The following is a 23,152-nucleotide window of genomic DNA, read 5'->3' as shown; positions in this document are numbered from 1 at the left end:
CTATAACCCTAATCGATAGTTGTCATCGGTGGCAACTCTGTGCGGCATTCCAATGCGCGACCACGACTGGTCACACCGCACATATGTTATTCTTTTTACATCTCTCTTCTTCTTACATCGGCTGTCGCATGGCCCGGGATTTATGTGTTGGTATTTCAACCTAAAAACTGAAAAGGAATGCTTAACGAACATATGCTGAAAGAAATGAAGCTGAGTTTCCAGCTCACCGAACAGCGAGAAATTGCCTCTGGTCGCCGTAAGCCGGAAACACCACAGCACCGTCCAGCTGCTCCAAAACAAAAAGTTATTTCAAAGGTGGTCAGCAACCCCGCAAAGATTGCGGAACAAATGATTCAAAAAGCCCAGATGGAGTCGCCAAAAAAATCCAAGAAAAATAAGACAGCCGGCAAAAAGAGGTCTCTTTCCAACAATGAGTCGAAACCAGAAAGTCCTCCGTGCCCAAAGAAGCTTAAAAAGGATTCAACTTTACCTATAGAGAATCCTGTACATAAATCCCCAACTGTTGCATCTAAAGCACCTGCAACCAACAGCAAAAGTCCTAAACTTCCTGGTCCCAAAATTCATAAGATAAACGGTATGTTTTATATTTAAAATTTTAACCTACATTTTTATTCATTATATTTTTATTTTTTAAAATCAGATCTGAAGAAACCCAAAGCTAGGACGCCAAATAAAGCCAAAGAAACAAGTTTACCTAAGAAACAAAAGGTAAATGGAGACAAGAGCTCAAAGACGCTTTTACAAAATGGTCAAATAGTCAAGACTTTTAAAATAAATAGCAATGGAGTGGAATCAAGCGATCTTGAAATAAATTCATTGGATAATTGGAGTGAAGAAGACGATTATTTAATGGAAAGTGGTAAGCAATTTTAAATATATATTTATGTTTCTTAACACAAACAATTTTTTTTTAGGCTCTGAAAGCGATGTAGTTGAAGAAATAGACGAGACATTTTTAAAAGACCCGAAGGTCTTTAAAGTTAAATCCAAAGGCAGACAAATCGATGTAATAGACATTCTTCCTCCTTTTGAAGTTGATGAATACCAACCTCTTTTGCTGGAAGGAGATGGCAGAGGAACAGTTCGAAAGATTAAGGTCTTTAAGAGTGCACAGGAAGAAACTGACAGCGACGAAGAGGATAATGATTATGAGCCACAAGATAGCGACGACTTTGTGTCTGAGGAATTCGACAGCGAAGAGTCTGACAGTGAAGACACAAGCAGCGCAGACTTTGACAGTGATGCAGACTTCTACAGTGAAGATAACAACGGAGAGGAAGAATTTGACATGGATGAAGATTTCGACAGTGAAGATAGCGATAGTGAAGAATTTGGAAGCGATATCTTCGACAGCGACGACCTCGATTCAACGTATGAGCCACCTGATATTGAGGGATTCTTTGATGAGCCACCTTTGGGTATGCAAAGGGAGCCGCTTATTATAGAGGAAATCTTTGATGATCCTCCTGTTGATAAAAATAAGAAAGAACTCGTTACTTATAAGCCTAAGGTACAAGAACGTATAAAACAGTCAACTGCTGTAGAGATTGTTGCAGAACACTTAACTGTTGTGCCCCCAGAAGAAGACTCGATTGAGGAAACGCCTAGCATTGCTCTAAATGAGCCTGAAGCTGCAATAGAAACCGAGGAGGATGCCGAGGTACCACTGCCTGAAATTGTAACACCCGAAAAGCAACATGATAGTCAACCAGATGATACCCCGTTTTACAGAAATCCGCAAGCAAATCGCACTGAGCTTTGCGTCTTTGAGAACAGTCTAAAGAGCAATCATGTGCTGGCCGTGATAAAAGAGGACCTCGAAGTTTATGGCACGCTAGTGCTCACTCTGCTTAGTGGTCAAATATCGGTTAATGGTTACAAAACACGCAGGCAGGAACCAATCACCATTTATTCTCCCAAGGGCCTGAATTGGGTTTCTATTTCACCAGCGAAGACTAAAAAACCTCCAAAGGATGAGGTGAACTGGGACGAACTCAACAAGAACTTTACACGCGCCCAGCTAGACAGGATTAAGAGCAGCTTTCAGAGTCAGACGAATGCAATAGTACTGCTCCACCGAAACACAAGTGCACAGCGACTCGTCGACACCTTTGGCAAGCACATGTCGCAAAATGTGTTCCCACTGGTCAATCCTTCAAATCGACCATTTAACCAAAGTGAAACCTTGTTGCACTGTCTGATTCAATCCTCCGATCTAAGTCGCACTCTGCAGGTCCCGCAGGTATGGAATAAGTTAAAGGTGCATGCAACGAGCCGGATAATTGTGGCTGGTGGTAAGGGCGTCGGAAAGTCGAGTTTATTGCGTTACCTCATCAATCGAAATCTTGGCCCGTTTCCATCCGTTCTGCTCATCGACCTGGACATTGGTCAGCCGGAAATATTTGTTCCCCAGACTATTTCTTGCACCGTAATTGATGAGCCTCTTCTGGGACCGGGATTCCTGTATAACAGGCAGCCGGAACATGCCATAGTCGTGGGCCACACCAACATTGTACTGTGCGCTGAGCAGTATGCCCGAGCAGTCATTCAGCTTGTCCAGAACATTCAGAACGATGCCAAGTATTCAAATATTCCTTGGCTGATAAATACAATGGGCTATAACAAGGGCTTTGGTATCGAATTGATGGCCCTGCTGGTGGATCGCATCCGTCCCACGGATCTTGTACAAATTGCCAGTCCAATTCCAATTAATAACTTCGATTCGGCCCTCGACTGGAGCAGTCTGTCGCAGATAAAACCCATTATATACTCGGCGGAGGAGTTCAGGGTCAAGGAAATACCAAAATACACACTCCATAAGCTGCTCAGTGCGGTGCCAGCAAAGGAAAAAGGAACTTGGAGTCTCAGCGCCAAGGACATGCGGTACTCCAATCTTCTGGCACGTCTCAGTTCCTGTCTGACCGGAAATGCCAAATCGATCACAGACTGCCAGCCGTTGGGAGTGTCTTTGGAGTCCCTGAAGATCCTGCATCCCACCAGCAAGGATTACACGCGCGAGGAACTGATTCGAGGCATGGAGGCTAATGTGGTATATCTGTGCCATCACGGGGCAGGTTTGCCTCAATGTTTGGGAATAGGTTTGTATAAATCGACGTCCCTTTGTGGCTTATTAATTGAATTCCTGAATTCGTTTAGGTGTGGTTCGTGCCATCGACTACGACCGAAAGGAGTTATTCCTGGTGCCAGCAATGCCTTTACAGAAGATGTCCCAGGTGGATTGTCTTATCCTCGGCGGAGAACTGACCCTGCCGCAGGGCTACTTCCGTGATCAGGGCCAGGGTGTGTCCAGCAGTGTGCCCTTCGTGTTCATCCTTGACGATTCGAAATCTTCGAAGAGTATTCAGCAGATCTACCATCGATCGCCAGCCTTCCTGGGAGTACCAGCGAATCAACGAAACGGAAACTGATCATACTGAAGCAATCAAAAAAGATATGTAAATAAAGATAGGTTTATTAACACAAGGCTAGTGGGACAAATTGTGGCGTCCTCTGAGGATGCGGCTCATCAGCACTCGTCGTCCTTCGGGGGTGGACATCCTCGTATTCCAGCCGTGCACATTGATTCTCTTCACCTCCATGGGTTTCGGAAAATGGCAACGGACTTTCGGTTTCAGCACCGCCCGATTGAAGGCGTGCTTATCCCGCACAATTAGAGTTTGGGCTGTGCTGACAACTGCCAGACAGGTTCTGCAACGTTATAAATTGATATTAAACCATACAGAAGCCACGGTTTATTCATTATTTACTTACCTTTGGAGCATTCCTTGCAGCATGTTAAGTAATTTCCAGTTAGTATGACCGCTCGATGTCCGAAAAATACCGCCTGAACAGCCGGTAAGTTTGTGCGGCGTTGCCAGACCAATGGGTTCGAAATTTCGAACTTAGACTCAATACAATTTTACATTTCAATGAAAAATAGTCGACATACAAGAGAGCACAAAATATAGTATACAATTTATTTAATTATCTTCTAAGTCAGGCAGCTTACTATTAAATGGAGCCAAACATAACTAAAAACTATCGAATTGGTATTGCACCATCTCTAGCTACCCACGATGATTGTGGCAGCGCAGCTGTTGCGAATGAATCCGCGAGATACATTTCGGTATATTTCCCGCGACGGATTGTTATCCACCCCCAGTTGCGGTCACACTGCCCAGCCAACAACAACCACAACTCGGTGCCGTTAGGGCTGCGTTTGTTTTCTGCTCCCATTCAGCTGCAAAGTAAAGAAAGAAAAGTGAAAAGCGTTCGGAAAACGGGCAGCATGTGAAACACAAATACTCCACGCAATTACTATCTCAAACGAAAAGCTCTCGCCGCAAAAAAGTGCGTGAAAATCGCGAGTGAGTGCGTGAAAATAGAATAAAAAAGCGCTCTGCAATTGAAGAGAAACATTGCTGCAGTTGTGTGTGCGTGTGTGTGTTCGTGCGTGCGAGTGTCGGTGTCGCTCTCTGGACGCAATTCCTTGGCCAAAAGGAAGGCGAAGTGGGGCAGGAGAGTCCCGAATCGAATCCCCCGAAACAGGGTATCCGAATCCGAATCCGGTGCATTAAAAATAGCGCAACGAGGTGAGTAAAGATGCAAACTGCAAACTGCAGCATTAAGTTCCCGAGCTGAGGCAACAAAAAGAACTCCAATTAGCCATGTCTGCAGCGAGCCAAAAAATAAAGCAAAACGGCACAAAAAATACAACAAGAAAATCGATTTTCCTGAACTTACAATTTTCTCCGCCTCACTGGGCAAAAAGGGGGGCGAAATGGAGCTTGGGGAGCCGGCTGCGGCTCCATAAAGTATACATAAATTGAATTTCGAAACACGGAAGCGAAATGGATGCACTGCACGAAATAATGAATAAAGAGAACACATAATTCGGTTCTTTTGTAGCTGAATAGGTAGAAAAACTTTAGATGCGGGACTCTAACCCAGTCTATTATCTATAAAAACATATGTTCTTAGGCTTATAAAGCAAGAGGTTGAACCTAATAACATTAAAATGGAATTCGAATAAATTTTAACGTGCCAAACATTATTTCTCTGCGTGTAAGAGGGGGCAGGAGGCTGCACACGGTTGTTCTTGTTCTTGTTTTGTTTGCTGGTGTGGATGATGATGGATGTACGTACATGCATATGTGTGTGCTTTCTGCACAGAGGCAGATGTAAAAATTGAAAAATCTGACCAGAAACAGGACCCTGCGACTTTTGGGCCAGTTGTCATGGCCACCGCATTTAACAAATGATTTTAGCGGCCACTTTTTCCCGGATGCGAATGGGGCAGCTGTCGCTCCGTTTTCCTACTCCTCCTCCATCTCTCCCTTTCTCCTTTTTCTGATTTCATCTGTCTGCCCCCTTCTATCTTTCGCTCTCCCCGTGTTCTCCAATGTGTGTGTGTGCGTATTTTGATGACGGCACTCAGTTTCCGCCCGCACTGTGATTTTTGGCCATACACGGCACCAATATCCCAGTACAGTATAACCTGGTGCGCAAGAACCAAATGGAGTCAGTCCTTAAAATTTCACGTACCTAAACCGTTTAAGAAACATTCAAATGAATTACATTCCAGACTCCATTTTCTTTTTGCTTTAAAAATTTCTGCTTTAGAACTTTTTCAAATGTGTTTGAAGTGACTTAGTTATATTTGTAAAAGTGACATGTATTTGAGAATATTGCTTGGCAGAGTAATAAAAACCAATTACTTCCATACAAATAAATAGGTCAACATTTTCTGACGTAAGAATGCCTAGAATGTGTTAGCAATGTGTTAACGTACAATATGATATTTGTTCAATACTTAGCATTCAGTGGATTAAGTTATATACGTTCGTTTTTGATAAGATTGTTTTGAAAGTGTTATTTTTCTGTGTACCTAAAACTTACTTGTATTTTGTCATTGACTGCAGTTTGCAAACCTCAAAATCTTCACTTGATTTTCTTTCTCATTTCGCGAGTGCCTACTGTAGAAAATCCCCAGCATTACCACTCAGTTTTCGGCACTCTTTTGCGGATGCTGCGTACGCAAAAAGGTGACGACGGCTGTTTTAAGAGGACTAGATGTTTCCTTTTCACTTCCGCCAGCACCCCTAAATTACGTGTCTCTGTGTGAGTGCCTTTTTACGTGTGTGTGTGTGTGTCGCGTGAGAGTATCCGTGTGTGTGTGTGGGCCAACAAAATTACTTTTACGAGCGTTTAGCATAGGTTGTTGTCCCTTCACTCATTTCCCCTGGCCACCAGTTAGTTTTATTTTGATGCGTTTTTAATCAGATTGCGTCAATTTGTTGCTGGCCTAACGATGAGGGCGGTCGTTTCCCGGGGGAGTGGGGGTGGCGGGTGGTTCTATGGACGCGTGGGAGTGAGCGACCATTTCCCGGGTTGCGTGTCAAGTGCAGACCCTTTTTCGCCCGCTTTTTTCACTAATTATAAGAGTGTCTGTTTTGGCCTCGCATCTGGATGATGGCTCGTCATTGGGCTTCCAGACCGGTAGGCTTACTTTCTCGCTTCTGCTGACTCAAAACGCAACTTTTCACTTTCGCAGTTCTCTTTTTAGCACCCACGCAATTATCTGGATTGATAGATGTAAAGTCTTTTTTAATTTCGGGGAAATAAATGTCAGAATAATACTTGGATGATTTTCTAGAAATAACAACGGAAGTTTGATAATAATTTACTAGTTGATATAAATTATACAATACAATATATGTTAGAAATTAGTAGTTAAACGGCATTGAAAATTATATTAATCTTTACTTTTGGAAAGCCAAAATAACATCTTAATAAAATAAGCCCAATTGGACCTACAGATGTTGAGGCACCACTTTGCCAGCTTAAGCTCGTCGTAATTGAGTCGTAATACGATCTACAATTTAGAACCTTATAAAGCTTTATATGGCTATAAATATTGAATAATATTTATAAATATCTACTACCATAAACATTTGTTAATTATTGCTAGTACTTGAATTCGCTCTAAACTGTAGGTAACGAAAATTTTAAACTTCATTCTCGAAAAGGGTAAGGGTATGAACACTTCGTTGTTTGCTCCCCTTGTTTTCATTGGTTGCTATTCTTTTTGCTTTGCGCTTCTCCATGGCCCGTTAAAGTACAGAAATACTTGGCCAGGCCAGCCGGAGTACGAGTATCGTATCTATCATGGCGGCAGCTGTCCAATTCTCCGACCAGCCGGCACTGGATCGCTGTTTGTTGTTGCTCTTGTATCTGCTGTCGTCTTCATCAACGCCTTAGTATCTGTGTTCGCTTGTTTGTTTGTGTGCGAGAGTGAGTAAGAGCCACAGTGCCTGTATGCGTGTGTGGCTGGCTTGAACTTTATGGCATTGCGTTGTTTTATGTTTGTTTTTAGCACTGGCCTGTGTTGTTGTTTTCTGTTATTGCTGTGCTTACTGCAAGCACACAGACAATTTAACGAAACATCGGCGACAGCGAACAGATATACAACAGACGGCATCATTATGCATGCAACAGATCTTGGAGCGCGTTTGATCGCCAACTGCGCGCATGGCTCCCAGCGCAGCAGCAGCAGCAACAGCAACAACTGTTGCAACTCCAACGCCGCCACCATTTGGCCAAAATGGCGAATGCCCTGCCTTACCACCCCGCCACGCCCCCCCTTTTGGCGGATGCCCTGCCCAAGACCTCAAGTCCCCAAGCATCAAGCATTAGTACCAGACATCGGCCCCACGCAAAAATATTTCTGCTCTGACTCCACAACTCGCTACACTGCAAGAAAAATGCGCCACAGTTGAGGTTGCATAACTCAAAACTCCCTCGGTCATCAAAGAAGTTCGATAACTTTAAAAGAACAAACTTTAACACACTTTATGTTATGTTTGGGCCATAAAAAGAGTTTGGCTTATATAAATTTAGATTTTTTGGCCAGTGTGGTGCAAAGTACTGGGGAGTGGAGCAATGCCCCCAACCTGTAGGTGCTCCCTTGGCACCACTCCACCATCATTCTTGGGGCCACGGACTTCTGGGAACTTCTCCGGTTTCGCTGAAGCGATAATTGCCGCGTGATTTCTAATCAAATTACATTTAGACTACAATTACTCCGACTTTGTGCGCATTTAGATGTTATCCAATTTAGCCGTCGTTTTGTCATGGTTTGTTTGTCTTAATTGGAAATCGGATTGCAATTGCCCCCACCCCTTGCCTGTGTAACCCACTTCAATTATGCATATCACCAAATTGGTCTTCATCATCGTCATACCCTAATTACACTCAATTAAACTCTATGAATTACCAATATACAATGTACACATATATGTATGTATATATGTATATGGGCGCATCTGTGTCAGCGACAACTGGAATTGCAACCACGGCAACGCCTCCGTTTTACTGCCCCCCAGTGCATCACGCATGCGGCGGGGATTTCGAATCGGCTTAACACCTTTTTGGGCCCGCTTTCCACGGATCATTGGGCTGTTGGGCAATGCGCCGGAAATTGGGTTACACCTTGATGGTTTTCTCAATTTTTATTTCGTTGGCCCTCTTATCGGATATGCATATCAGCCTACTGACTGTGCGCCCCGCCACTCTTATCATATCATTTGGTTTTCGGGGCAGAGCAGCGCTATCTGTGAAAGCCATGCTAATGCTCACCATGTGTCGCACTTCCAGTTGATTCTACTTCTACGGATTGTTTCTGTTTACCGAGAAGAAACGCGTGAAGCGGACTGAAGAATAAAGTCATAAGATCCACGCATGACATCATAGGGTATTCTGAGTTGGGAAATCGGATGGATGGGTTTTCGGAATTTGGTAGAATCTACGCACTCTGCTGTCATCAGATATACATATTTACATGTGATAAAGGGTCAGCGAAAGAGTTTTCGAAATCACAAGTTAAAGATAGCCAGCTCTTTGATAAAAATAGAACCACTGTAGATACTTTTTACAAACTAAAAAGTTAAGATACTATTTATAAGATCATGAACCTATCTAAGAAACTATCTTTAAATGGTGAATAATCGAATATGTTGCTGAGTTCCAGCTGGTTTTGTGTATCATTAAATACCATAGAACAACAAACATGTTTTTGGAAAATGTTTTCAAAATCGTGCTGTATTTTCTAGGCTATTTCCATTAAATAAATTTGTTTTCAAAATGCAAGGAGGATTTGGGAATTTTAAAAATTAAAGACATGCATAAAAATGGAACAAAACGGAAAATTGTTTTATAACTAAAATGGCTTATAGACATGAATATTTTTGTTTACCATTAAAATGAAGGAAACAACAAACGATGCATGGAAAAGTTTTTTCTGACGCATCGCTTTGGTTTTCATTTCAGTTTCCCTCGTTTGGGTTACAACTTTTTTGCTGAAGTCATTATAAAGTATTTTTTCCAGCCTTTCGTTTTGTGTACTGGGTTTTTGATTTTTTTTTTATAGAAAACCAGAATGCGACACGCCTTTCGTGACCAGCCCAGATATCCCATTGCATTGGATGCCAATGGGCGGCACCCGAAAACCCGAAAAAACTCATAGCCAATGCGTGGCGATGATTGAGTAGAGTCAAGAGACTTTGGGCTATTTTTGGTAATTGCATGGCCCGCTTTTCACTGTATAGAGTTGGGGATTTTTTACGCTACCCAACCAAATTTCGTTCAGTTTCCAGTTCACTGACGATGCGTGCAACAAAGCATATTTCAATAAGACTATTTCCAACGACAAGATTGTGGGTCAAACGCCGGCCGAACATGTGTACACAAAATTCGTACTACTCATGTGTGCGTGCTCTCCTGTGTATAACAATTTTTCAATCGCGCAGCATCGTAAACAAAATACAAAATACAAGCGGCAAACAATCCATTAGTCCAATGCTCCAACTACATCTCCATCCCTCCCATCCCACGACGCACAGCCCATCCCCCAAAGAATTCATCGTTTTCATCGTCGGAATTGTGCGCCCAGTGCGGCGAATCAAATTAATTAAAGCTGCTCGAAAGAGAGTGTGCTTCCTACCCATTGGACAGATTGAAGGGGTAAGGCGAACTAAACTCTGGTGGTGAGGAAAAGAAAGCATGGAAAGCTGGAACAATTGTGGCTTATTATTTCACAAGAAATCCAACCGAATTAATACGGGAAAGATGAAGCCACACAGCAGACAACATTGAAAGCTAATTGAAGATGAAACACTCTTATTGTTCCGAAAAGGGGAACAAGTAGAGTATTGGCTGAAAGGAAGCCAGTTTCTGTCATGAGTCAGCAAAGGTCAGTTCTACATCATAGATGATTGAAGTTAAATCTTATCAGTCAGTTGTGCAACTTAGCAAATGTCTAACTGCGTCTGTACTCAAGTGACTAGTGCTCTTGATTTCCTGCGAAAGATTTAATGATGAAAACCAGGCATAAACTTAAGTTCATTAATCACTAAAACTACTAGTGACTTGGAGATATAACTACTCCAAAAACTGAACAGCAGAGTTAGGGCATACAAAGTGAAACATCTGCAATGCCAAAAAGTCTTTTGGGCCACCAAGTGAACGCGACCAAAAACCATGGACTTGGATGAGTAATGCGTCTGGGTGCAGGGAAAATGAAAATAAATTTGTTTATGCGGTCGCTGCATTCTGTGATGAAAGAATTTCTTTGTTGCACTGGCCGCCGCCGCAGAATCAACATCTTTTGTGTCACGTAGTTGCAACAAGCTGATGCTGCCACCTTGTGTGTGCATCAGTGAGTGTGAGTGTGTGTGTGTGTTAACCAAGGCTAATTGAACTGAACTGCAGTGGGGGCAACCTCTGGAGACGATTAATTGCCCGCGGGAAGAGCTGAAACGAGTGGCAGCGTTAGCACACAGAGGGGGCATCCATCGCAAAGTGGCGGCTCCAAATGTAGGCCTCTTCTCTAATCACATTAATGCCACAACAATGATGGCGATGTATAAAAGTCGGCCCACTTGAAAGGCCTTCGTTGCGTGGGCGGTGGCTCCACACTGGAAAAAAGGGTTCTCAAGCCAGGGAACTGGTTTCCGAAACGAGATATTTTAAATCATACATAAGGTATCGCTTTCAGATTGATTGCTTCCTTAAAGTGTGCCAACGAACCCACGAATCCACTCGATATGCATTAATAACGCGTGTTATCTATATCATGAAATATAGAATCGTGTCTTTGAGTGGATTGAAATCAAAGCTGAACTAACGAAAGCTATGCAGTGACAACTATAACTTTGGACTATCCTGAGGAAAAATCAGTATTTTGAATGAAACCCCAAAGAGGTATAAAAAGTGACGAACGTTTAATTTTTTCCAGTGCAGTAGTATCAAACACTTCTTCATCCGCGCCATCATTATGGCTCTTTTCTATATTGTTCTTGTACCTTTATTAGTTTGCCTTTGTGTCGGCTCGATTTATGTGCTGACCCTCGAACCCCACTGGCGGCTCCAGTGAACCGGGCACCCAGTGAACCAGCATGGATGTGGCCATCATCCATCCACTGGATGCAGACGCCACATGCAGCTCCCATCTGAAGCGATCTGAAGCGATGCATTCAGCAGGCTGAAACTGAAACAACGGAGAAACTTGTTTTGTATACCGCCTGTTAAGTTATGTTCTCTCATTCCGCCCGGCACCCACTACGTACTCCTACTCCGCCAGTGATTCTTTGGTTTTTGCATTTGGCGCAATGCTAATTCATTTGCATACCCAGCAAATACACACTCGGTCGGTCCGAAGCCTCATTCTCATTCATGCCAAAGAGCAAGGCGAATGGGCAGAGGGAGGGTGATCCGTGGCACGGAGCGGAGTGTTCATGGGGTATAACGAACGACTGATGGCCCCGGCATGCTTGGCTGCATTTTAAGTTCATATACTCGTATGGTGGCACATATACTATATGCTGTGCTGTTTGGTTGGGAGAGGAACAGAGGTCTGTATCGGTGGCATATTGCCGCCGCTTGACACTTGGGCCAGCCAGCACCTCCTTACCGCCTCCTGTTCCCCTTTCCCTTTCCCTTCCCCTTTTTCCCATTTCTCATTTCTCATTTGCTATTCCAGCTGGGTCTCCACGGACGGAGGTCTTCAATTAAATTTAACTAGAAAGCATGCAGCACAACACACAAATACGAGTCGATACGATGCGATGCGATGGAAAAACAAATGATATTTTAGTTGCGCATGCATAAGCAATTATAATTTCCATTATTTATGATGGCATTCAATAACTCAATACTCGTAGTAGTCGGTGTATGAAGAAGGCATTCCTCAGATATCGATTGCAAGTTTGACGAACACAATGCAGTATATATTGTGCCTTGTAGCATCCCACATTTAATGCCTCAATTAAGGCATTCCCATGCACTTCACTTCGCGATGCATTTTTATGGCAAGTCACAAACGTTAACCCCATTCTGCCGGAATGCTGCAAATGCTGCAATGTTGCTCCAATTCTCTGTCGTCGTCGTCCCCACCCCCCAAGTGCAACACATGGTCGCCTCATTTAACCCGGGGCGCAAATTGGTATGGGGGTTGTACGGCGATAATGCCTGCGTTGAATGATTATCGAAGAGTTATTTGGGGAGTGGCTGGTCGAATGGCCTATAAATAGAAAAGCCGATGATAAGCCGACAAGCTTGTGCTTTAGCTAAATGAAAATCGTAGACGGGGATGCGTGTTCAATGGAGGGATTAACAAATTTATGGGAAATGGGAAGTACTCCATGAAGTGGACTGGAGCGACATGAAAGGGGTGTACGGATTCAATGGATCCATTGGATGCTCACTTCAAGTGGGAGGGGGGCATTGTTCAACTGGGTGGCAATTGAATGGGAAGCACTTATTAGTATGCCGTAGATAATTCAGTATATTATTCATAATCAAAAAGCAATAGTCTTCCACCGACGGCGCTCCTTCACCCATCAGTGGCCTAAGTGGGGCTTTAATTAAGTGCCCCTTTCGAGTCGAACTTTCCATTTTCTTTGCATTGGTGTCTCTTCAATTATCGAAAAAGATCATGTGCATCACGTTAATCAAGCGTTAATTTTCCCCACAAATACCGGAAAAACAACAACAACACTTGACGGTTGTTTATGTTAATTACTCGGCGGAGGAAAAGTTGCAGCAACATAATGGCCGCAGCACAAATTGGGTTTGGGTCACCGAACCCAGTCGACTATTAATTAGCATAGACCATGTTGCATGGCACCCTCCCCCTCCTCCTCCTCCTCCACTTCTTCCTCCATTCAAAGACCTTGCGCCATAAAATATGTCTAATAATTCCCCATAAATTCCACTTGCAGATGGTGAAGGCGCCGCTAACGAAGGAGACGATGATGTAAATGCCGCATCGCCACATCCCCTTTCTCTTCTCTCTCCAAACGAAAGCGAAATCCCAGCTGGGAAACTGTAGCTCCAACTGAAACCGAACCAGAAACCCAAACCCACGACTGCCGCCTTGGATTTCGTTCCACTGAAATCGAAACTGCATTCTTTGTACTCATATTTATACAATAACGACATAACGACACATATCGCCGACTGAATCGAACATGAGATTGCCGTGGTTCTTATCGCCCAGTGCGAGCCTGCCGCTGTTGCTCCTCCTGGAACTCGTCGTATGGATTCACGGCGAGCGGGACTTTAACGTCAACGACTCCCAGGTGAGTAATTTCCCACATGGGGCACAAGAATTCAAATTAGTCTGCCTCACAACTTGAAAGTGCCACAATTATGAATACTGATGAATGGGAAACTTATAAGTTTGCCTTTCTAGAGATTAGATTGTTGCCGCGATAAGAAACAAAAACGGTTTGAGGTTGTGCAAAATACAATGTTAACTTTCGCCTTATCTGGCAATTGATACCATAAATTCATTAATAAACAATACTGAATTCACAAAACTTTGAGTTTCTGTATAAGCATTGTAGTAGCTAAAAATCACGGGATATTTTTGTTCATTATAAATACATTTTGGTATATGGTAAGATAGCTATGTTTCATCTTTTGAAATACATATGCTTATAACATCCATCGCATTTTCCATCCAAGGTCCCTGTAATTGAGCCAAAGGATGTGCCCGCCTACAAACAGGATCCGTATGTCACGGAGTTGATGAGTTGCCAAAATGCTCCCAGCGAAATTGTGCTTTCGCTTTTGCTGAAAAAGCACGACTGGAGCGAACTCACGGCCACAAAACGAGCTCATGTCCAAGCCAAGTTGGCCAAGTTCTTTGCCATACCCAAGGTTAGTTGGCCGAGAAATCGTTTTAAAGGATTAGTTAAAGTGTTTCCTTTTAGGAATTTATTTCCCTGGACTCGGTGTCGAAACGCGAACTGAGATCCATGCACAAATTGGCCATGAGAAAAGGAGGCAAGGGCAACAAGAACATCGAGACCCTGAATCGCCGCCTGGGACGCGCCAGTTTCATGGTTTGTATTGCACTTAACTAGAGGAGTTTAAAGGAATTACATTACTACTTTCTACAGATCGGCTGTGGTCCAAGCTACTTTGTGATGGGTGAACCGATAGCCAAGCAGATTGCCCACCAGATGAAGGATGGCACCATTGGCGCTCTGACGGAGGAGAACTTCGGCCTGTGGTTCATTTGGCGAAAGGAATTGAAATCGAGGTGAGAAAGAAATGCAATGAAACTTTAAACTTGTTTAAGAGAAAGTTGTGCTGACTGTATGGAAACGTAAAGTTCTAAATAAAGAAGTTACTTTTAGCTAATAAAAAAAACCGATAACTGCATGGTTTATTTTCGTTGTGTGGTTCACTAATCGTTCCTTCAACTCCAGATCAAACCGCAAGCGACGTCAATCCGAGGGCTCTGGTGCTGATGAAGATGACTACGACTACGGGGATGACGATGAGGAAGTTGCGTGAGTATCACCCGCTCACCTGAGTGTGACACACTGATAACTACGAATTTCTTTCGCATTTCATCGATGGATTTGGAGCAGTGAGCCCAGTACGGAAGTGCCGCCAGTGACCACACATGCCCATCGACATCATCACGGAGCGGTGAGTGTTGAGGCCGATTTGGAGACAATTCGCCATATTTGTTTCGGTTTCTCTGGGTGTTTTCTTTATCTGATACATACGTTTAAATGAGAATACCCGCGGTTCATACTTGTTGGTTAACCCACACATGCTGACATATGTATGTATTACGTGTATCTGTATGGATCTGTATGGATCGCGTTGGACTTACTGTCTAGATACGTTTTTGATTTCCGGAAGCCATTTGGTTCTGTTTGTTTTCACTGCACTTTGTTAATAACCGCAAATTGGAATAACATTTAAAAACCACAATACACTACACATGCATCACATGCATCTAAATGGAACACACAAAAGACACCCACATGCGTACACTGAAAATAACTATAATTCATCATAAGGTGTTTATGTTTCTTCTTCTCTTTTTGCTATCTTCCTCTCGTTCTCTTACTCTGTGTATATCGATCTAATTGTGTTAATGTTATCAACCAACCAATCAATCAATCAATCAACCAATATATATAAACCAACCAAAATATATTGTAAAATATGTAAACCATTTCGAAATCGCCTCGACAACTAACCAACTCGATTCATTCGCTGTGACTAACCCCAAAGTTGGAGGTGTCGGAGAAGATAGTGTCGCCCGAATCCGTCTCTTCGTCGGCTGTTCCCCTGGTTCCGGACGTGCAGGAGGAGATCGAAGAGAGTGTCTCCAAGCTGGAGTCCGTCATTAGCAAGACAATTGAGAACACGAAAAACATCAAGGAGCTGCCCGTTCTGGGCGAAGCCGACGATGGCGAAGATGAGGAGGATGTGGAACTACAGCAATTGGGTGTGCCACTGGCGGCTGAGATTGTCCCAGAGGAGACCACCAGTGCGGCAGCCACACGAGCCACGGAAATGGTAAAGCCCGTTGATTTGGAGCAGCAAGAAATTCAGGTGGACTCCGGCGCAGTTCCGGCCATCGATGTGGAGGCCTCGGCCACGTCCACGCCCTCGATGTCCGCCCCCGAAACACTGAAGCCCTTTTCACCCTATGACGCCACCTCTTCGGTGTCGTCCTCGTCCTCGCCCGTCGCTTCGATTGCATCTGGCAGCGAAGCTGGAGAAGACTCAACTTCGGTGTCGACCCCTCACCTGTCCCCAGCTAACTCACCCACGGTCATGCCCACAGAGCTAGACAGAAATGGCCTAGCCACCACATCCTCATCATCTCCGTCCGCCTCACCTCCATCGCCATCCGCAACAACACAAGACACTCAACCAACCACATCTGCATCTGCATCATACTCATCCTCATCCTCACCAACAACAAGCACAACAGCAACAGTCTCAACAACAACAACAGCATCATCAACAGCAACAACAACTACAACAACAACAACACTATCCGAATCGCCAAAGGTAATGATGTCGCTTCTGTGTGTGTGTATACGAACGAGTGTCCTTTTTGCCTCGCCGTTGTACGTGTGCGTGTCCCATGTCCGTATGTCCTTGTGTCCTTGTGTCCCCTGTATTGTCACATGTAAAACGTTCTCTTCCACCTCCTTGCGGCGCTTTGTGTCAGGAGTTAGTTTAGCTCACGACTCTCTTTTTATACATACTCGTATATTGATATTGTGTTTTATTGCCTTTGTGCTGTGTAACTGTAGCGTCCCATAAAAAAGCCAAACTCCACAAAATGACAGGACATTTACGTAACTGCCGTACAAGATTTTAGTGGAGTTGGCAAGTACGAGAACATAAATGTTAGCGCACTAGATAGCAACTAGTTGTAAAGATAAGTGTACATACTTTTTGTATAGCTGCAGTTAGTTTTTTGTAGTAAAGGATAGAAGGATGTATATATACCTAAAGATTAAGTGTATTTTTTGATAGACCTAACAAACGTACGTAGTACATTAATTAGGAAAATATACAGGGTTTGAGTTGCTCAGGGACTGCGTAGATACCCGCCCACCTTCCGCCCCCTTGGAGAAAACCTACTCATTTTTGTTACCAATTAAACACCAAAAAGCAGCCAAATACTGCGCTTAATGAGCTCGAGCTGAGCACCCTGCTGCCCATCGACGATTTTGAGGGCACTGCTACTGCCACACAGCCAACTGTCACTGTCACTGCAACTGCGACTGCGACTGCCATTGCAAGCACAGCAGCAACAGCAGCAGCAACCGCAACAGCAACAACTGCAACTGCAACTGCATCTGCAACACCAGCGGGCGAAAGCGAATTTCATATAGAGTCCACAACGCACCGCACGATTAGCTCTAAGGTGAAATCTCGCGAACGCAAACGCAATTGCAATAAAAATCGCAACTTAGATGTTAAGCCATAGATTTGCACCTCCACCCGCTCTTGAAAGTATAATACCCCATATTCCGATATTCCGGCTCTCAACAAAAAACCCTCAACCCGATTGTCTCACCGTTTATCCCGAATCCAATTAGGGGAAATTGCTTTCAGCCAAATGCACTTAGCATGTAAGGGCAGGCAATTAACAAACCAGAGTTCCTGCATGAGGTCCTTGGTAATTGCATGTCCACTATGGAGCACTTACTTGTATCCGTACCGTACCGTATCCGTATTCGTATCCGTATTGGTTGTACTAACACTAACACTCGCTAACACACTCACTCTGCCTGCCTCCTTAGCCGATGACTTTGCAGCATGACACTTAGCCAGCCATCTGTCGCCAATTAGCCATCTCACTGTTAATAATTTCCCTGTAATTCCCAGGAAGGAGAACCCGATGCCATCAGCAGCAGCAGCAGCAGCAGCAACAACAGCCTGGCCAATAATGAGGTAACATCCGCCATATTCCCCTGGCAACGCTGGAATCTCCACTAATAACATTAAATTCTCCTTATTGCCAACAGCTGTCGACGCCCGCCACGCCCACATCTTCGGTGGCCACGACCACGGCTGCTACTCCGGAGTCGAGCAGCAGCGGCACCTTCGTCTCCACCGACTACATGGAGCCGCAGCCGGAGGAGAATAGCCCGCCCATCATCAAGACGCGCCTGCAGAAGCTGGCGGTGACATCGGGCAAGGCCTTCACCTTCCATGTGCTGCCGGAAACGTTTTACGATGCCGAGGATCAGGGCAATCTCCGCCTGGCGCTCACCGACAAGGATGGCCACGAGCTAAAGGCCAACTCTTGGCTGCAGTTCAACGCCGACAAGAGGGAGCTTTATGGCCTGTGAGTAGTTGGTTACCCAAAATGTATTAACAAAGATTGTAATTTATGAAACCTATTTCATTTGTAGGCCTCTGGACGACACGGTATCCCGCTGGCAATATCGCCTGTCGGCCACGGATTCGGGCAACGCCAGTGTCACGGAAACCGTGGAGATAAGTGTGCAGCAGCATCGCGCAGTGAGGACCATTAACCACGAGATCAGTGTCTTTGTCCGGATCAACGAGAAGCCGGGTCACAACATTGATTGGCAGTTGAAGCTGATTAATGCGGTGGCCAGAACCTTGGATGACTCCACTAACTCGGCGGTCGTGGTGCGCGACATTCGACTGACGCCACACGATCCGCACAGTGCCACCTTGGTGTATTTTAACGAAACGCTGCCCACCAGCGAGTGTCCGGAAAAGGAACTTAAGGATATTATCGCACGACTGGATGCCAATAGACTGAGTGATTTGGTTCAGCCACAGTTGGGAATTAAATCTATAACCGGACAGTTAATCGGATCCTGCCAGAAGGATTTAACTCAGGTGAAGCCCACGCAGCACATGACCAAGAATGTGCCGCCGATGCCACGCAACCAGGTGGATCGCGTGAACGCCAGCTTGGGCCAGCTGCTGGTCTACAAAGTGCCCGCGGATACCTTTTACGATGCGAACGACAATCAGTTGACTCTTACCTTGAAGACCAGGGATCACCTTGAGCTGAGCCCACGCCACTGGCTGCAGTTCGACTCCAAGAACGAAGAGTTCTACGGCATCCCGAAGAGCGGCGACATTGGTTCCGAAGAATACCTCTTGGTGGCTGAGGACAGTGGTGGCTTGAGTGCCCACGATGCCCTGGTCGTTGTGGTCAGTCCAGCTCCCAAGCGTGACTTTGGCTTCTTCTTCAAGGCCTATCTGTCTATTAAGCACGAGCGATTCAACGCCGATCTGCAGCGGAAGTTTGTGGAGCGTGTGGCGAAGCTGAATGGAGATGCTACCACTGGCCAGATCCAGATCCGCTCGATAACCACGCACCACGACTCCGACGGCACCATAGTGAACTTCTACAACACGACGCTGTACAGGAAGCACAACAGCTGTCGGGAGAAGGAAGTGGCCATGACCAGGAGTGTCTACCTAAACAGTGACCTCAGCCTGCGGGAGGCAGCCAAACGGGCTTTGGGACCCGAACTCAATCTGACCAACTTTTCGGTGGTGCCCTTCAGTATTTGTCATCGTAAGTATTAAATAGTTATCCCACTACAAGATTTTAGTTACTACAATCCCATTACAGTTACCGCGAACATAGACACCAACCAACTTGATTATATACCCAGTCGCCCCGAGGAGCCTACTCATAAATCCTCCTTCGGCGATGATTACATGATCACGTTCGTATGGCCCATCGTAATCATTGTTACCATGCTTGTGGCTGCCTCAATTATTGCCTGCTGCCTGCACTGGTGCCGCCAGAGAAGCGGCAAAATGGAGCTAGGTAGGCCGACGAATGTGACTCGATTTAAATTATACAGCTTCACAAAATGGATCTCTCGATTTGCTTTCTAGGCGACGAAGAGGAGCGCAAGTCCTTCCGTGCCAAGGGTATTCCCGTCATCTTCCAGGACGAGTACGAGGAGAAGCCCGAGATCGGCAACAAGAGTCCTGTTATTCTGAAGGACGAGAAGCCGCCGCTGCTGCCACCATCCTACAATACCTCAAATCTGAATGGTGCGCCCCCATCGAGCTGTTTTATTTTTAATATGCTAATCGTGTACTCCTTGCAGGTGACAACGACGTGGACGATTACGTGCCACCTCCCTCGGTGGTTGTGGGCGGCCGGGAAGTGCGTGGCAAGTCGCCAGCCACGCCCTCTTACCGCAAACCACCGCCATATGTGTCGCCATAAATGAGTGTCAGTGTCAAGAGCAGCAGGAAAGCATCAAGCCAGCAAACCAGAATGGAAGCAACTGCAACAATAATAACAATCGCATCGTATTAACCACACAATCTATATATAGATATATACATATATATTTAACCGATTTGGCACAAGTTATATGCAACTAAGCAAACTCTTTTGTATATATCCAAGTGCAAATTGGTTTCTTTGGACACTGTATTCGAATTGAGGGAAACTGGATCCCAACCGACAAGTATTCGCCAAGTCGATGGAGTTTTTTTGGATAACGTTTTGTATTAGCCGAGAGTGGAGAAACAATCATGTGCTAAAAACTGGCAAACATACACCCTACACCGTAGGCTTATCGAGAATCACTAACACAAGACACAAATCGATGAACTATGCTGCATATTATTTATTTAGTATGTACTCTAATTTATATGTAAACCACGCGAACACAAGCACATCCAAGGACGCAAGGATCACAAGGAACACAAATCGTGTTTTGTACGCAAGCATGGGAGCTTGAAAAACACACAGACACATGCACACAAGCCCATTTTAAGCATAGCATTTAAAACTCTTTGTACTAATTAAGTTAAACGCGAGAAAGTAGGCATGTAGTACATGTCCTTCGTCCGGTCACCGAGCAGCTAAAGGACTTTCAGCTTGATTTGCTCAAGCTGAATTGTTTGCATGTTTTTAATCATTTGACCAGAACCCCAGCTGTCATCTGGCTGCATATTTCCATCCAAAGGATCAGGGGAACCGCCGAGGCAGGCTGCGCACTTGCCGCTGGTTGGGTGCCCCATTGCGATTAGTATTTTAGTTGTTTTACGATTGGCTTAACTTACTGGGGAAGGCCGGACCGGAAGGACATGTCGAAAGGAGCTTGATTATTTTACATTCTAAGAAGCAATCGAACCCACAATAGTGCTGCCAATAATCCAGGTACTCGGATCGAACTAGCCGTTTGAATACCAATCGATTCCTAATTGCCCACAAGTGCTTCCCACAGACAGACAAACCAACAGACCATATCCACCAGACACACAACAAACACACACATAACACTCAAACACACAAATATTTATACGAAAATGGATTACTTAAAGTAGAACCTAGTTTTAAATGATTTTCACACGCTCCCCTTTGGATTATTCTATGTGAAAAGGTTAGATTAGTTTATAGCTGCTAGTTGGCTAGTGGCAGTACTTACTACACTACTTCCACCCGTCCCCTTTCCCTGAATCGAACTAACAACACGTAGTGAGTAAAGCATTGATTTTATATGAACTTATAAGGAAGTCCAGGCCCTAAGTTAGAGCAATAGTTGCATGAAGGGAAATTGAAATTGAACTTAAAAATGGAAATTGAATTACTTTACGAGGACACTGATTTTGTCGTGTGAAAACGTGCGCGAAAGTGCTACGCAATTGCCTATTAAACTAAGTATGATTAACTAATTTGTGTATTTGCATAAGCTCAACCGCTGAATTATTTACATTATGTAATTTGTAATAGAGCAAACAGCGACCGAATTAGCAACAACAACAGCAACCACAGCAATAACAACAAACGGTATCAATTTATTTTGAATAAAAAAATGCCAAAGATACGATTTTAGTTGCATTATTATTTGCCATTATTTGCGAATACTCGTTTTTAGACACTGCAATCGCATACTCATACACACACACACACACACACACAGGAGTAAGTAAAGGGAGCTGGAAAATTGTAATTTTTCTCCAAATCAAATAAATAATTGTGCATATTTGTGAAAAAAACGAGAAATCGACCGACAGCAGCCATGGTCGAGTTGCACTTTTAATTAATATAGATATTCAGTAAAAATCAGAGAAACTACTGTACATTTACATATGCAATCTGTTTGCCATTTGATTGGCTTCAATTGAGCGAGCTGTACCCTCCACAAACACACAGGCAAACCAATAAAACACATGCAATAATTATAATAATTATTGAGGATAACTAAACGTGAATATAGATGCATACATACATGGATACGTACATATGTCCGTATTAGGATACACGTATGCATACATGGATTCTAATAAACATTTATATATATTTTGATACAAAAGGAGCCAGAGTTTTATTTCCTAATTGCTGCATCTCAGCTTCCACGTTCCATTAGTGATATAATTTATGAAAAATTCAATTTATGGAAATTCCATAACGAATTATGGAATCAAAGTGAGCAGGAAATCGGGGGGGAAGTGGTGTGTTGGGTGGTTGGAGGTGTGTGTATGGGTTTGTATGGGCAAAAAAGTGAAATCAAAAGCATTCACATAATGAAGTAATACAAATTTGTTTTTCTTGTCGCTTTTGCCGCCTAATAAAGACATCCTTCCCCGCCCCGCCCACTTCTCCACTCTCATCCCCCACGCAGGCTATTGATTCCCGTTACTTTGGCAACCAATACGCGCCGGATGCTGCCACACACACACACACACACACACTCGCAGTCGCACATATTTGCTTGGCTTCGTTGACGCCAGCGGGGAATATTGTCTATGGCGTGTGTGTTTGTGTGCGTGCACCGCGAGAAAAAGTCAAAGTAGCTTAATTAAATGCATAATTTACTCAATTTAGTGTGTAAATTCCGAAAATTGGATTTCTGCATTGGTTTTATTTAAAATCGAGTTGAAGCATATTAAACATTTATCCTTTTAAGTTTTTAGAGAAACAATGGTACATAAACAAATATATATATGAATTCTTCTTGCAGTAGATTACTGGAAAGTGTATACTTTTAAGCGAGGATTTCAATGCCTAAGTCAGGTTTCGATACTCTTAGCTGTTCTTTCCACAAAGGACTTATGTGCCATAAATAAGACATAAGTTCACATGCGACTTTTAACCCTGAAGCAGTTGATTATGATGATTCCGGGAAATTAGAAATTAGCTATGTGTGCTCACAGCATTTTTTTGCGTGTAAGGAGCCATTGGAATGGTGGGTGGCATTATTGTTGCTGCTACGGTTATTGTTATTATTATGCAACGCAGTCATTTAATTGGTAACAAATTGTATTGTTTGGGATG

General features: G+C 44.0%; 3 protein-coding genes across 5 annotated transcripts; 2 read left to right on the top strand and 1 right to left on the bottom strand.

The window, feature by feature from the left end:
- The first annotated feature begins 30 nt into the window (after nucleotides 1-30).
- Nucleotides 31-3,504, top strand: LOC122614701 (polynucleotide 5'-hydroxyl-kinase NOL9). Its single transcript, XM_043789319.1, has 4 exons — nucleotides 31-595; nucleotides 662-880; nucleotides 936-3,119; nucleotides 3,178-3,504. The coding sequence occupies exons 1-4, from the start codon at nucleotides 178-180 to the stop codon at nucleotides 3,447-3,449; spliced, it is 3,093 nt and encodes a 1,030-aa protein (XP_043645254.1). The 5' UTR covers nucleotides 31-177; the 3' UTR covers nucleotides 3,450-3,504.
- On the bottom strand, nucleotides 3,478-3,920 carry LOC122614707 (39S ribosomal protein L34, mitochondrial). The gene is made up of 2 exons (XM_043789338.1): nucleotides 3,793-3,920; nucleotides 3,478-3,729 (listed from the first exon to the last, which is right to left on the bottom strand). The coding sequence occupies exons 1-2, from the start codon at nucleotides 3,813-3,815 to the stop codon at nucleotides 3,507-3,509; spliced, it is 246 nt and encodes an 81-aa protein (XP_043645273.1). The 5' UTR covers nucleotides 3,816-3,920; the 3' UTR covers nucleotides 3,478-3,506.
- A 269-nt stretch (nucleotides 3,921-4,189) lies between these two features.
- On the top strand, nucleotides 4,190-22,100 carry LOC122613097. 3 transcript variants are annotated; one of them, XM_043787099.1, is made up of 15 exons: nucleotides 4,190-4,613; nucleotides 13,299-13,658; nucleotides 14,047-14,241; nucleotides 14,295-14,426; nucleotides 14,484-14,626; nucleotides 14,796-14,879; nucleotides 14,961-15,021; nucleotides 15,619-16,407; nucleotides 17,024-17,275; nucleotides 17,740-17,805; nucleotides 17,880-18,202; nucleotides 18,270-19,420; nucleotides 19,478-19,678; nucleotides 19,750-19,911; nucleotides 19,968-22,100. In XM_043787099.1, the coding sequence occupies exons 2-15, from the start codon at nucleotides 13,548-13,550 to the stop codon at nucleotides 20,087-20,089; spliced, it is 3,792 nt and encodes a 1,263-aa protein (XP_043643034.1). In that variant the 5' UTR covers nucleotides 4,190-4,613; nucleotides 13,299-13,547; the 3' UTR covers nucleotides 20,090-22,100. The 3 variants fall into 3 exon arrangements, with proteins under 3 accessions (XP_043643034.1, XP_043643036.1, XP_043643037.1); XM_043787101.1 differs by lacking the exon at nucleotides 17,024-17,275 and having other exon boundaries at nucleotides 19,968-22,098; XM_043787102.1 differs by lacking the exons at nucleotides 15,619-16,407; nucleotides 17,024-17,275 and having other exon boundaries at nucleotides 19,968-22,090.
- Nucleotides 22,101-23,152: the final 1,052 nt, after the last annotated feature.

The sequence above is a fragment of the Drosophila teissieri genome, chromosome 2R (genome assembly GCF_016746235.2).
Source record: "Drosophila teissieri strain GT53w chromosome 2R, Prin_Dtei_1.1, whole genome shotgun sequence".
In the NCBI taxonomy this organism is placed as follows: domain Eukaryota; kingdom Metazoa; phylum Arthropoda; class Insecta; order Diptera; family Drosophilidae; genus Drosophila; species Drosophila teissieri.
This window is presented reverse-complemented; position numbering and strand designations above follow the sequence as displayed.